General features: G+C 36.8%; 2 protein-coding genes across 4 annotated transcripts in view; both read left to right on the top strand.

The window, feature by feature from the left end:
• The window catches only part of lcp2a (lymphocyte cytosolic protein 2a), a 15138-nt gene extending 11911 nt beyond the window's left edge, over positions 1-3227 (top strand). For 2 of the 3 annotated variants that reach the window (XM_016481070.1, XM_016481069.1), the window contains exons 15-21: positions 447-459; positions 592-685; positions 1111-1151; positions 1239-1303; positions 2289-2363; positions 2510-2659; positions 2748-3227. In XM_016481070.1, coding sequence (XP_016336556.1) covers positions 447-459; positions 592-685; positions 1111-1151; positions 1239-1303; positions 2289-2363; positions 2510-2659; positions 2748-2873 — 564 coding nt within the window. In that variant the 3' untranslated portion in view covers positions 2874-3227. The remainder of the gene's footprint in view (positions 1-446; positions 460-591; positions 686-1110; positions 1152-1238; positions 1304-2288; positions 2364-2509; positions 2660-2747) is intronic. The other variant, XM_016481071.1, reaches the window with a different exon arrangement.
• A 3030-nt stretch (positions 3228-6257) lies between these two features.
• LOC107684730 (forkhead box protein I1-like) lies at positions 6258-7719 on the top strand. Its single transcript, XM_016481068.1, has 2 exons — positions 6258-6871; positions 6976-7719. Exons 1-2 carry the CDS (start codon positions 6337-6339, stop codon positions 7473-7475), a joined length of 1035 nt encoding a protein of 344 aa, XP_016336554.1. The 5' UTR covers positions 6258-6336; the 3' UTR covers positions 7476-7719.
• The last annotated feature ends 4321 nt before the right edge of the window (positions 7720-12040 follow it).

Below are 12040 nucleotides of genomic sequence, written 5' to 3'. Positions count from 1 at the left end.
TAAACATTCTTCGAAACATTTGGGATAATGTAAGTACACAAGTCAGCAAAATATATAACACTGTTCTAGTGGTTTTTGGTTATTTTAATAAAAAAAATCGTACATATTGTGCCTTTAATGGCAAACCGACCCACTTAAAGGCGCATACCGCCTCCTACTGCACAACACCGGCATGACAGCTGACGTAAAATAAGGATCGGACTGAGGAGAGCCGATATCGATCAGTTAAAAAATTGCTTGATCGGCCCCTATCCCTATCCTTGAGATCGACTCGGGACGTCCCTAATATATATATATACTGTATATGCTCTCTCTCTCTCTCTCTCTCTCTCTCTCTATATATATATATATATATATATATATATTTATTTATAAATATATATGTTTGTGCAACTAGCATAATATTCAGTCACTCACACTTAATTTAAATGTTTTTTCTTCAACAGTTTCATGATGACAGTAAGTAACTTTATCATATTGTGTGTGATTATATATTTTGATGAGATGGTTATAATAAGTTTTATTATCAGTAAAGAAAAAAAAAACACAAAACCCTAAGTTTTAAGTTTTAACACTCTGTAATTCTTACAGCTGCCAGGCACAACTCCAACACATTTCCACTGCACACCAGGAACCCTTCACCAAGACCGCCAGGAACCCACGGACAGTCCTATCAAACAGACAAGTATGTATTCAAATGAGAACACTGACTGTAGGTGGTCAGATTTCATACTATTCAAGAAGCTACTGCCCTGATAGCACACATACATCACGGAGACGACTATTTGACGTCTGCATTTACATCTGCAAGACGTATTTTGTAGAGAGTGTTTGCTGCTCTGCAATACGTCTATATGACGTTTCCTATCAGATGTCTAGTAGACATTTAGAAAATGTCTTTAAGATGTTTATGATTTCGAATGTATGTAAAACTGACATCTTAAATACATCTATCAGATGTTTGTACACAGCAGATACTTTCCAGATAAAGCGATCTTTAACAGACATCTTGCAGACGCACGTGTGCTATCTGAGTGCAGAATTAATCCAGATATTCAGAAATATTAGTTACTCCATTATATTGAACTATTTTTCGGTCACATTTCACAGTGTTCACCCCAGTCGATCACTACCGGCAAAACTGCAGGAGAGTAAGCACGCATTGCATTAGTTTGATTAATCTTACTATACATTTAATGAAAATAACTAATTAAATCCTTTATTTTGTGGAACGAAAGCAATGAACGATCACCAAAGAAGTGCAAGAGCACCACCACTACAAGCAGACATGGGCAGCAAGCAGGTACAGTAGGTACAAACAATCACACCACTATACATCAACCAGTAGATGGCACCTTTGTATTGCTTTTCCTTTGAAGTGCTACTGGAGTCTATTTTCTTGTATAGGTTAAAGGAACAGTTCACCCAAAAAATAAAGTTTGTTGAAAATGTACTCACCCTTCCATGATGTAGAAGAGTTTGTTTCTTCATCGAAACAGATCACTTGCTCACCAATGAGTCCTCTGCAGTGAATGGGTGCCGTCAGAATGAGTCCAAACAGCTGATAAAAACATCACAATAATCGACATGATGACTCCAGTCCATCAATTAATGTCTTGTCAAGTGATAAGCTGCGTGTTTGTAAGACACAAATCCATCATTAATGCTTTTTAACTTTAAACTATCTCTTCTGACCAAAATATGAGTTCATAATCTATAATAACGCTTCCTCCGAAGAAAAAGTCAATCTCCTTGTTGTTCTGTAACATCAAAATCCTCCAACATATTTGTTTAAAACTGGGTTGGACTGTTTTCGCTTACAAATGGTGCTTGATATGTGCATATTTCTCTGCTGATTTAGACAAGATGTCTTTTTAACTGGTGACAGCAATATTATGGATATTTTAGCTGGAAGCAATGGTTTGAAGTTAAAAACATCTTAATGATGAATTTGTTTATTACAAACACACAGCTTTGCTCTTCAGTAGACATTAATTGCTGGACTGGAGTCTTGTGGATTACTTGTAGATTATTGTTATGTTTCTGTTAGTCTATTTATTAGACTCTCATTTTGACGGCACCCATTCACTGCAGAGGATCCAGTGAGCAAGTGTTCCGATAAAGAAATAGCAGCCTGTTCTAAGCTGAATTTTGTTTATATCACTATTATGTCTTTGTAAAATGTTTGGATTTAATAAACCATTATTTTCTCAGATAATTGCAGAGAAAACACAAACATTGCTCATTAGTCACTGTCAGCACTAATACTATTATTTCTCCATTTATAGGACATGGATCCAGCTTGGTATGTGGGTCAGATCTCCCGCAGTGAGGCAGAGAGCTGCCTGAGAAGAGATAACAGGGTGAGACCATTGTGTTCAAATGAACTATATGACACTTAAAACTAAGTTTGCGTTCTTACTTTCTTCATAGAAACTTTAGAGAATAAAAATGTCATTCTTGATATCAGGTTAACAAAGTTAATCTGTTGAAATGTGCCCTCTGTTAGGATGGGACGTTCCTTGTGCGAGACAGTTCAAATCGATCTTCTAACCAGCCCTACACACTCATGGTCCTGTACCAGGATAAAGTTTACAACATTCAGATACGCAGAAATCAAGATGGCTTCATGCTAGGCACTGGTCTGAAATCCTATGAGGTATTAAAACTGTTGATTTTTTATGTCTGTAATCATAGCTACATGCATAATGACCAAAGTTTGTAACACTATTGATTGTTTTTGGCAGACTTTCGAGCGGGTCAGCGACATTATCAGCCAGCACAAACACAAGCCACTCCTTCTTATTGATGCTAAGAACCGAGAATCAAGCCAACAGAACCAGTGTACTCTGATTTATCCAGATAGATATTAAACCTTTATTCTACACGAGACTAATTTACAGTAACTATTTTTGGTTGTTACATTTCATTTCGTTTTTTTTTTTTTCAACTCAAATCAACACACCATTCATAACTGTCAAAATCTCAGGTCTGTAAAAATGACTTTGATAGTCTGTACAACATTTATAAAGTTTTTGAATGCATAGCTGCACATTCCATAGTACTGAATACATATTAAATGTTCAAAATTAAAAACAAAATGATAAACCAATACTTTATCAATATTAAGACCGTTTTCGTTATTTCTCAAACTAATCTCTTTGTCTCTCTTATTTGAATTGTTCCACGATTTAAAGTGTTTATTTGTTGTTATATTTGTGTGATCGTGAAATTTGAATTGTATATTGACATAGCAATAAAGATTATATCATTCTACCAGGGACGTTATACGTGGTGTGAGGGACAGATTGAGGATTATATCATGCTCAGGGCCGGATTTACGCGTAGGCATTCTAGGCACGTGCCTATATGCTAGCTCGTCCAGGGAGGGCCCAAACACAATGAAGAGATATAATATTTTGTTATACTATGGGCTATCTACAAAAATAAAAGAACCAAAACCTCAGAAGACATTGAGCAAATAAATATAACAAAAATAGTGTAAAAAACTATTTCCATGTCTTCCATGATCTGTTTTCGCGCTTTCTCCGGTTCTCTCTCACAGACGCGCACACACGCTGACAGAAACTTGTCGTCAACGCCGCCCCGCAAATTTATCAATAAAATAGTTTCGCAGCTGAAAGCTACAGGACATTTCTCAGTTCTTGAAGCAGTTTAACTTAAAGATTCGCTATTAGTAGATGCTGCTGCTGAACACTGCTGAGAGACGCACAGACGCAGGTATTCTCTCTCTCTCTCTCTCTAATGACTGCATTAATAACTGCATTAGCCTGCATATCAATGGCTCAAGCCTCTGTTATTAGCTCTGTTTTGGAATTTTGTTTGGGATGAGATGCTTAAAAAATAGTTCAACACATCCAGATCATGCTAACTATCGGCAGGGATTTGTGTTTTGTGTTTTATTCCTGTGAAATCATTCTGTTCACCTTCCATTAATAATTTGAGGACTCACACAGGTCACCGTTTCCCTAAATGCTATTAAGCCAAAGTCTGTGTTGCCAAATCTCGTAAAACAAACCCAAAATATATATTTTTTTAACTAATTATAAAAATTTTGGAAATGAGAACTGGTTAGTTTTTTATAATTCTTAATAACATTAATCAGATTAGGCAAAAATAAATCAAACCTAAAAACAATAATTAGCCTATAGTAAGCGGTCATGGCAACAGTCCTCCTGAGCTTCTGTGTGAATGACACCCGGTTAACTCCAGGATGCAAGGAATTATTAACTCACACAAATAAAAAAATATTTCAATCTCCATTTTTCCTCCAAAATCATGTGCTTCGAGAGAGTCCATTACTGCAGTTGAAGGTAATGATAGGCTACATATTTTACATGCGATCTTATTTTAGATGTGATGTCAAAACAGTCGTTGGTAAACTATCCATAGCATAGCGATATATGAAACACTGTTCACACAGTCACTTTTACACCAAGCAGCTTTCGGTTAGTCAACACGGCGAATTCACGTGACCAACTTGAAAATGATCGAAATCTGTGTCGGGAACTTTTTCGTCCTCACGGGAAACTACCGATGGTGCTTCTATTGGAATGATTCGACTAAAATTCGTCGAACAATTTGGGGGGCACGTTTCACCCCCCAAATGTATTGGTATTTGTATTAGCACATATCAATACAACCGAGGTAACCCAAAGTGCTGTACATCACAAGAAAATAAAATAACAAAAGATGGGCATAAGTATAAAACACATAATGAAACAAGAAAACATAAAACAAGAACACACCTTAGAATTAATCGCCCGGAGAATTAAAATCCCTAGTTAATAAATAAGCTTTTAATACAGATTTAAAACTAGAGATCGTCTGGGCAGATCTGATACAATTGAGGGCAAAGAGTTCCAAACTTTGGGGGCAGCAACCGAGAAAGCACGAAGCCCCTCTAAGTTTTAATCTAGATCTGGGAACCACTAATAGAAAAACACATAATGAAACAAGAAAACATAAAACAAGAACACACCTTAGAATTAATCGCCCGGAGAATTAAAATCCCTAGTTAATAAATAAGCTTTTAATACAGATTTAAAACTAGAGATCGTCTGGGCAGATCTGATACAATTGAGGGCAAAGAGTTCCAAACTTTGGAGGCAGCAACCGAGAAAGCACGATCCCCTCTAAGTTTTAATCTAGATCTGGGAACCACTAATAGAAGCCGGTCCGAAGATCTCAGGCTACAAGTGAAGTGATCTTAAAATGTAAGCAAGTCAACCAAGAAAAACTGCAAGATGGTGCGTCTTTAATGTTAATAATGCCACTGAAACCACATAGTTATCAACATATAATTAGCTAGTTACTTAAATTTGCCAGCACATTGGACATTACTTGTTTCACAGTAAAATTCCAACAGTTTGATTTATTTATTTGTTTGTTTGTCAGTCACTGCTTTCACTATAAACACACAATAATCACCTTGTATGGTGTGAAATATTCAGGTAAATTGTGCTACTTTTTAAACTACCAAAACTGTTTTTTTACTTACAGTGAACATAAGAGACTTGAAAAAGGTTCTTTGTTGTGTACTATAATGATATGGAATAATTATTTATATTTTCATGTAATATAAGGCAATTTTAACTCAGGAATTTAACCAAGTTAATCCATCCAAGTCATTCGCATTATCTCAAGTGAAAGGGGAGCGGGGTTAGTGATCTTAAAAAGTAAACAATTAACTAAGCCAACTGCATGATGGTGCATCTTTAATATCATTTCACTGAAACCACATGGGTATCAACTTAAAATTAGTTATTTAAATTTGCCAGCACTTGTTTCACAGTCGAATTTACTAATCTATCTATCTATCTATCTATCTATCTATCATTTCACTGTAATAGCTCAGGTTAAAACACAATAATCTACTTTTATAGTGTGAAATATTCAGGTAAACTGTTACTTTTAACTGCCAAAACTGTTCTATTTTACCTTCATTCAACATATGTGACATATAAAAGGTTCTGTGTTGCTTGTAATGATATGAATGTTATGAACTATGTATATATTTATGTAATATAAGACCATTTTAATTCCAGAATTTAACCAAGTTAATCCATCCAAGTCACTCATGAAACTTAAGATATTCTACTGATATATCAACCCCCCCCCATTCAAGTGAGGGCTGAGGTGTGACCGTAACAGCCAATCAGAGCAAAGAGGGTGTTACAAAACTTGCATAAATAGTTCAGGTGAGACAGGTGTCAGGTTGTGATGCACCTGACCAATCCACCTGTGTTAGACAGAGGCAGCAGAGCAGAAGGAGGTGTTTTCTCTCAGAACGAACAGAAGAAAAAAGAGGAAAGCATGACGTCATTTGTTCCACAAGCCCTTTCACCACAATTTCACAGCATGGGGCAGGAGTCCCAAGAATTCAGCCTGTACGGTGACAACTTCTACAGCGCTCAGCCTGTGCCTAGTCCACAGCAAACTCTGCCGTCCGCTTACGATTTTGTAGAATACGCTGGCCAGACCTCCAACCCTTACCTGTGGTTCAATGGACCCGGGATCAATCCGGCTCCTCAGCACTATGGGAGGACAAAGCCGTACGTGGCCGCAGGCGGAATCGGAGGCTCGGAAGGTGGTTTCAGCTGGTTCTCCCTGCCTTCCCAAGAAGATCTGATGAAACTTGTGAGGCCGCCCTACTCTTACTCAGCACTTATTGCGATGGCAATACACGGAGCCCCAAACCGTCGCCTCACTCTCAGCCAGATCTACCAGTATGTGGCTAACAACTTCCCCTTCTACAACAAGAGCAAAGCCAGCTGGCAGAACTCAATCCGGCATAATCTCTCACTCAACGACTGCTTCATGAAAGTACCCAGAGATGACAGCGATCCAGGTTAGAACATGTTTAAACTTCTTCTTGTATAACTGCTTGGTTTTTAGTTGAGTTCTAGTTCATTTTTCAACTGCCAAAATAACAAGGTTTCTTCTGTTGAACAGGCAAAGGCAACTATTGGACCCTTGACCCAAACTGTGAGAAGATGTTTGATAATGGCAACTTCCGTCGCAAGAGGAAGAGAAAGTCTGACTCTCTGGCCGAAGAGGAGGGAAAAGGCTATTCTGGATCGGACTCGGCACTATCGAGTCCGAAAGAGCCCAGTGATACCTCAGAGAGAGGAAACTCTCCGGTTTCCACAGATCCGACTCCGTGTCTCAATGGCTTTCTAAGTCAAATGGGTGATGTGGCTAAAGGCTCAAGAGAGGCTCTTCTCCCATCTCCTCTAGCTTTGCCTTTGAGTCAGAGATCTTCTCAGACTAGGGCGTATGGCTCATACTCGCCGAAATGGGAAACCCACATCCCTCCTCCCGTCCCATCCAACATCTCCACTTCGTACACAGACAGCTATAGTGACTCTATTCTCAACCAGTACACCAGCCAGCTCTACCCAGCGATGGGCTCCTCTGACTTGCTGTATCCACGGGAGGGAACAGAGGTGTAGCATGGGACGTAGCATTGTCAGGTATGAACTGTGGCGGAGGGCACTTGAGGGAGCAGTCGGCCTGCATTGTGAGCCAAGTTCCCACCGCAGTGCCTGAGTCAGCAGGTCCGAGTGGACGCAGAGGAGATTCCCTCTATCAGACGGTTGTGTGAACGCCCTCGCACGCTCTTCTCAGACTCACTTGTTGACATCATCTAATTCATGTTGCAGCTGAAAGACAACTGTAATCGCCCCGGGCTACTGCTCCCAGTCCCGTTTTTTATGTTTTGTTATGTTTTTGCAATGCATTTCAATTGTGTTTAATTGAAGCCTGGAACATACATAATTGCACTGAATTTTGACAAAAATATGAATTTGTCCATTGTTCAATATTTTGTATTTGTATTGTTCACTTTATATATTTTGTGATTGTAATATATACTGTATTTGCCAAAATAAACATGCATATTCGCAAATTATACTGTCCTTATTGCTGTTATATATTTATGGTCAAATAAATGTAATTAATAATTAATAAAAAAATTATTGAAATTAAGCTGAAAATCAAAAAAAAAAAAAAGACTTAAAAATATAGAAATGTTGCCTTGTCAACTAACTAATATACTAAAATGACTAAACTTGAAATAAAAATTAATTAAAGCTAAATAGAAATATGAAAAAAACTAACAAAAATCTCAAAAACACATAAAATTACTAAAAGTTAAAATTAAAACTGATGAAAATAAGTGAACTAAAATTAAAAGCTAATTCAAATATTAATAAATATTGTAATAGTATATAAATTATACTGAAATAACACTGCGTCTTTAAAATTTTGTCATCATTTACATTCATGTCATCCCAGTCTGTATGATTTACTTTCTTCTGCTGAACACAAAAATTAAATCTTTTGTTCAATGTTGTTATTTTGAATCCCGTTGTACTTTCATTGCATGGACAAAAAAAGATTAGATATTCTTTAAAAATATCTTATTGTGTTCCAGTCATACAGGCTTATAACAACATGAGGATGAGTAAATTATGACAGTACTGTAATTTTTGGTTTAATTTTCCGTTTATTTAGTACTTCTGTGGCTATGTATTAAACTTGACCCTGAAAACACATTTTCCACTAGAAATGAAAGATTGAATCAATAAACAAATCATACTTATAAAGCTCATTTAAAACAGCTTAAAAGCAAAATTCAAACCATGAAATGAACATAAGTCTATGAATGAATTTGATGAATGTTCAGTAAGACGGCAGAAGTGCAATGCATCAAAAACTTTGGCCTGTATTTCTGTCAGATGTATTATTCAGTGCTTATCAAGATGTGAATGTCGACACTTGTGGCTCAGTGACAGAACTACCAGCTCTCTGCCAACAGAGTCAGTGATCCATCCCTCACGAAAGCAGACGTGAGGAGGAAGATCACCTAAGAAACCGTTAAACAACACGCCTTAAACACGAGAAGAAACGGCCATCATTAGCAGCAAGAGAGCAAGTCGTAATTATCAGACTTAAGCCCAGTCAATCTGATCCACTCTAAAGAGGAAGTCAGGCAGCAGAAAAGACTGTGAAAGGGACAATAAACACAAATGACTAATGTGTGAAAAGCAAAGAACACTTCAAGCCTAAAGAGATCAACATGTGATTGTCACCATCTCATTTGTCAACACTACCTGCAGTCTGTCATTACAGCCACTGACCCACAGTAATAGAAAGGTGAGGGGGAATACAGCTAAAGGAACCGTTAAACAACAAACCCTGTCGGGAGGAAAAGACTGGTTTGACAGCCAGAGGGACAAAAAAAAAGATATATTGAACAAACTTGTTCCTCAGGGTCTCAAAGTCTTTGGTTGCAAACAGCTACTCAGATGAAAGACAATATTCCTCACAAGACTACAGATCTTTGTTGGAATCAGTTATATAACGGTCTATTATTCAGAATGTATATTAAAGCTAATAGCAGTTACCATTGCTGGACCTGTTTTGTCCCACGTCTCAAGAATGACTGCTTTACAAACATATCTGGGGGGGGGAACTTTAATAGACATCCTTGGTTCAATATAATTAAAGGTTCACCCAATTCTGTCATAATTTACTCACCCTCCACTTCTTCCAAATCTGTATGAGTTTCTTTCTTCTGTTGAGCACAAAAGAATATTTTTTTTTTGGCATTTCTGCATTTTGATAGGACAGTGTTTAGACAGGAAGCAAAGTGGGAGAGAAAGAGAGGGGGACGGGATCAGGAAAGGTCCACAAGCCAGGACTCGAATTCGGGACACCCAAAGCGCAGCGGCTCTATATGTTGGCGCGCTGTCCACAAGGCTATCGGCGCCAGCAAAAGAAGACAGTTTAAAGAATGTTGGTAACCAAACAGCTGAGGATAGCCATTGACTTCCATAGTATTCTTTTTTCCATACTATGAAAGTCAATGGCTATCATCATCTGTTTTAGTTACCAACATTCTTCAAAATATCTTCTTTTTTGCTCAATCAAGAAAACAAACAGGTTTGGAACGAAGGATGTGTAAGTAATGACACAATTTTAATTTGTGGGCGAACTTTCCCTTTAAGCACAATGAACAGCATTTGTGGTATAATGTTGAATAACACAAAAATTAATTTTCACTGAGATTACGGAGAGACACTTGCAATGAAAGTAAATGGGGCCCATTTTTAGTGGATTTATCAGCAGAAATGTGAAGCTTAGTATTTAAGCACTTACACTTTTTTCTTGTTAAAACGTGTATTACACAGAAAAAAATGGTCTAAGATTTACAATCTTCACTCAGAAATTGCTAGGAAATTTCACAAATAATTACAAAGAAACAGCAAGTAACACATTGAATTAAACATGACATTTTGTAGTAGAATTTAATTAAATATTTTTTTTCTTGCAAAACATACGCAAATAATCTTTATTTAAACTTTGAAAATATATATTTTTCAAGTGTATTTGAGTTGTAAAACGGTTTAAGCTGCCATTTTTACAATTGTTTTAGGGTTTTGCATTGTTGTCAGATGACGTTAAAAATTAATATGTGCATTTAAATGTTTTATATTTCACTTACATCACATTATCATACATATTACTTACGTCTGGCTGATGTATTATTGAAACAGTGAGTATTTTAACATTTAAAGATTGGCCTCATTCACTTTCACTTCCATTACAGTGTCTCTTTTTTTCCATTACAGTGTTGTTCTTTTTTTAAGAACAGGAGCGACAAGTGGAAATGAATTTTTGTGGTAACCAACATTATGGCATAAGTTTTGTCAAAAATGAGCATGCCAGCATGACTGATTTGAATGGGACTGGTAGAGGTATATTGCGACATAGTTTATTATACATTATATCGTGCAATATACCTAACTCGTTTGTTCCCTCATGGAGTGAATCTGCTGATTGGCATTAGCTGAAAAGTAGGATACAGATCTTAAATGTGACACACTGTTTGGTGGTTCTTTTATTATTGCATGTCAAGACTCGGGAGTGCGAATTAAAAAGAAAGAAAATTTGAATAGTAAATTGAAGACCTATTCAACAAGCTGGACTAGTTGGTATTCTGTCCTCAGTGGTCATGCAAGAAATCAAATAAGCAGAGAAATGCTGAGGAGGAGACCTGCTCCCGTGGGAATCGCCTTTCAGCAACTCTCCCTCCGACCAAACAGAGGGAAACTGCCTGGTGCACGGCTTCCGCCATCTCATTTGGATAAGGAATTTGTAGGTAAGGTGGAAAATAAAACACTGATGTAAAATAGGAAGATCATTTCTTCAGATTAGAGAGAAAGTCAGCTGTTATTAACTGGTTTCAACAGGGTTTCACCTTTCGGTTCCCTAAACCTGATCGCTCCTCCTGCCTCCCCCCTACAAAATACAGAGGGTTAAATGTCTCAAACTACATTGATAATCTGGGATTTAATCAAATGTGATGAAAAATGTACAGTGTTTGACAAAGTTAGATTGGAGTTTCTGCACTATGGTCACTAATCAAAGAAGTACATTTGTGGCATTTGAAAAGGGAGGTTTGTGCAAAAAGATCAGATGTTCTTGCTTCCTTTGCAACAGATTCTAAAATTCACGTTAATATTTCAATTAACAGTTATTTTTCTAAATGACTAAAATTATAATGCTGATAATACAATTTGTAATGAAATACACATTTTACACACAAGTTTACACACATTACACATTATTAAAAATTGCAAATAGATTGTTACTAGTATAAAAATTATGTATATATATATATATATATATACACAGTGTTGGGGGTAACTCATTACAAGTAACGCGAGTTACGTAATCAGATTACTGTTTTCAAGTAACTAGTAAAGTAACGCATTACTTTTTTAATTTACAAGAAAATATCTCAAAAAAGTAACGCCGGTTACTTTATTTTCCCATTTATTCACTGACAAGTCTCCTGTCCCCATATTGGGAGAAATCGGAAGTGCAGAGGAGTTGTGTGCGCTGTGTGAACATGATGTTACTGTAGTTCTAGAGTAAATGTGAATGTGCATTAATTCATCCCACTCACAAAAAAACAGATTTAGTATTCATCAAAATGAATTAAAACAGT

The sequence above is a fragment of the Sinocyclocheilus anshuiensis genome, unplaced genomic scaffold (assembly GCF_001515605.1).
Source record: "Sinocyclocheilus anshuiensis isolate Anshui unplaced genomic scaffold, SAMN03320099.WGS_v1.1 scaffold509, whole genome shotgun sequence".
NCBI lineage: Eukaryota > Metazoa > Chordata > Actinopteri > Cypriniformes > Cyprinidae > Sinocyclocheilus > Sinocyclocheilus anshuiensis.
The sequence above is the reverse complement of the archived record's forward strand: the minus strand, read 5'-3'. Positions and strand labels throughout refer to the sequence as shown.

Coding starts and splice junctions, on each gene's coding strand:
- LOC107684730 (XM_016481068.1), top strand. CDS start 6,337: ATGACGTCATTTGTTCCACAAGCCCTTTCACCACAATTTCACAGCATG. Junction 6,872..6,975: donor CAGAGATGACAGCGATCCAG/GTTAGAACATGT, acceptor TCTGTTGAACAG/GCAAAGGCAACTATTGGACC.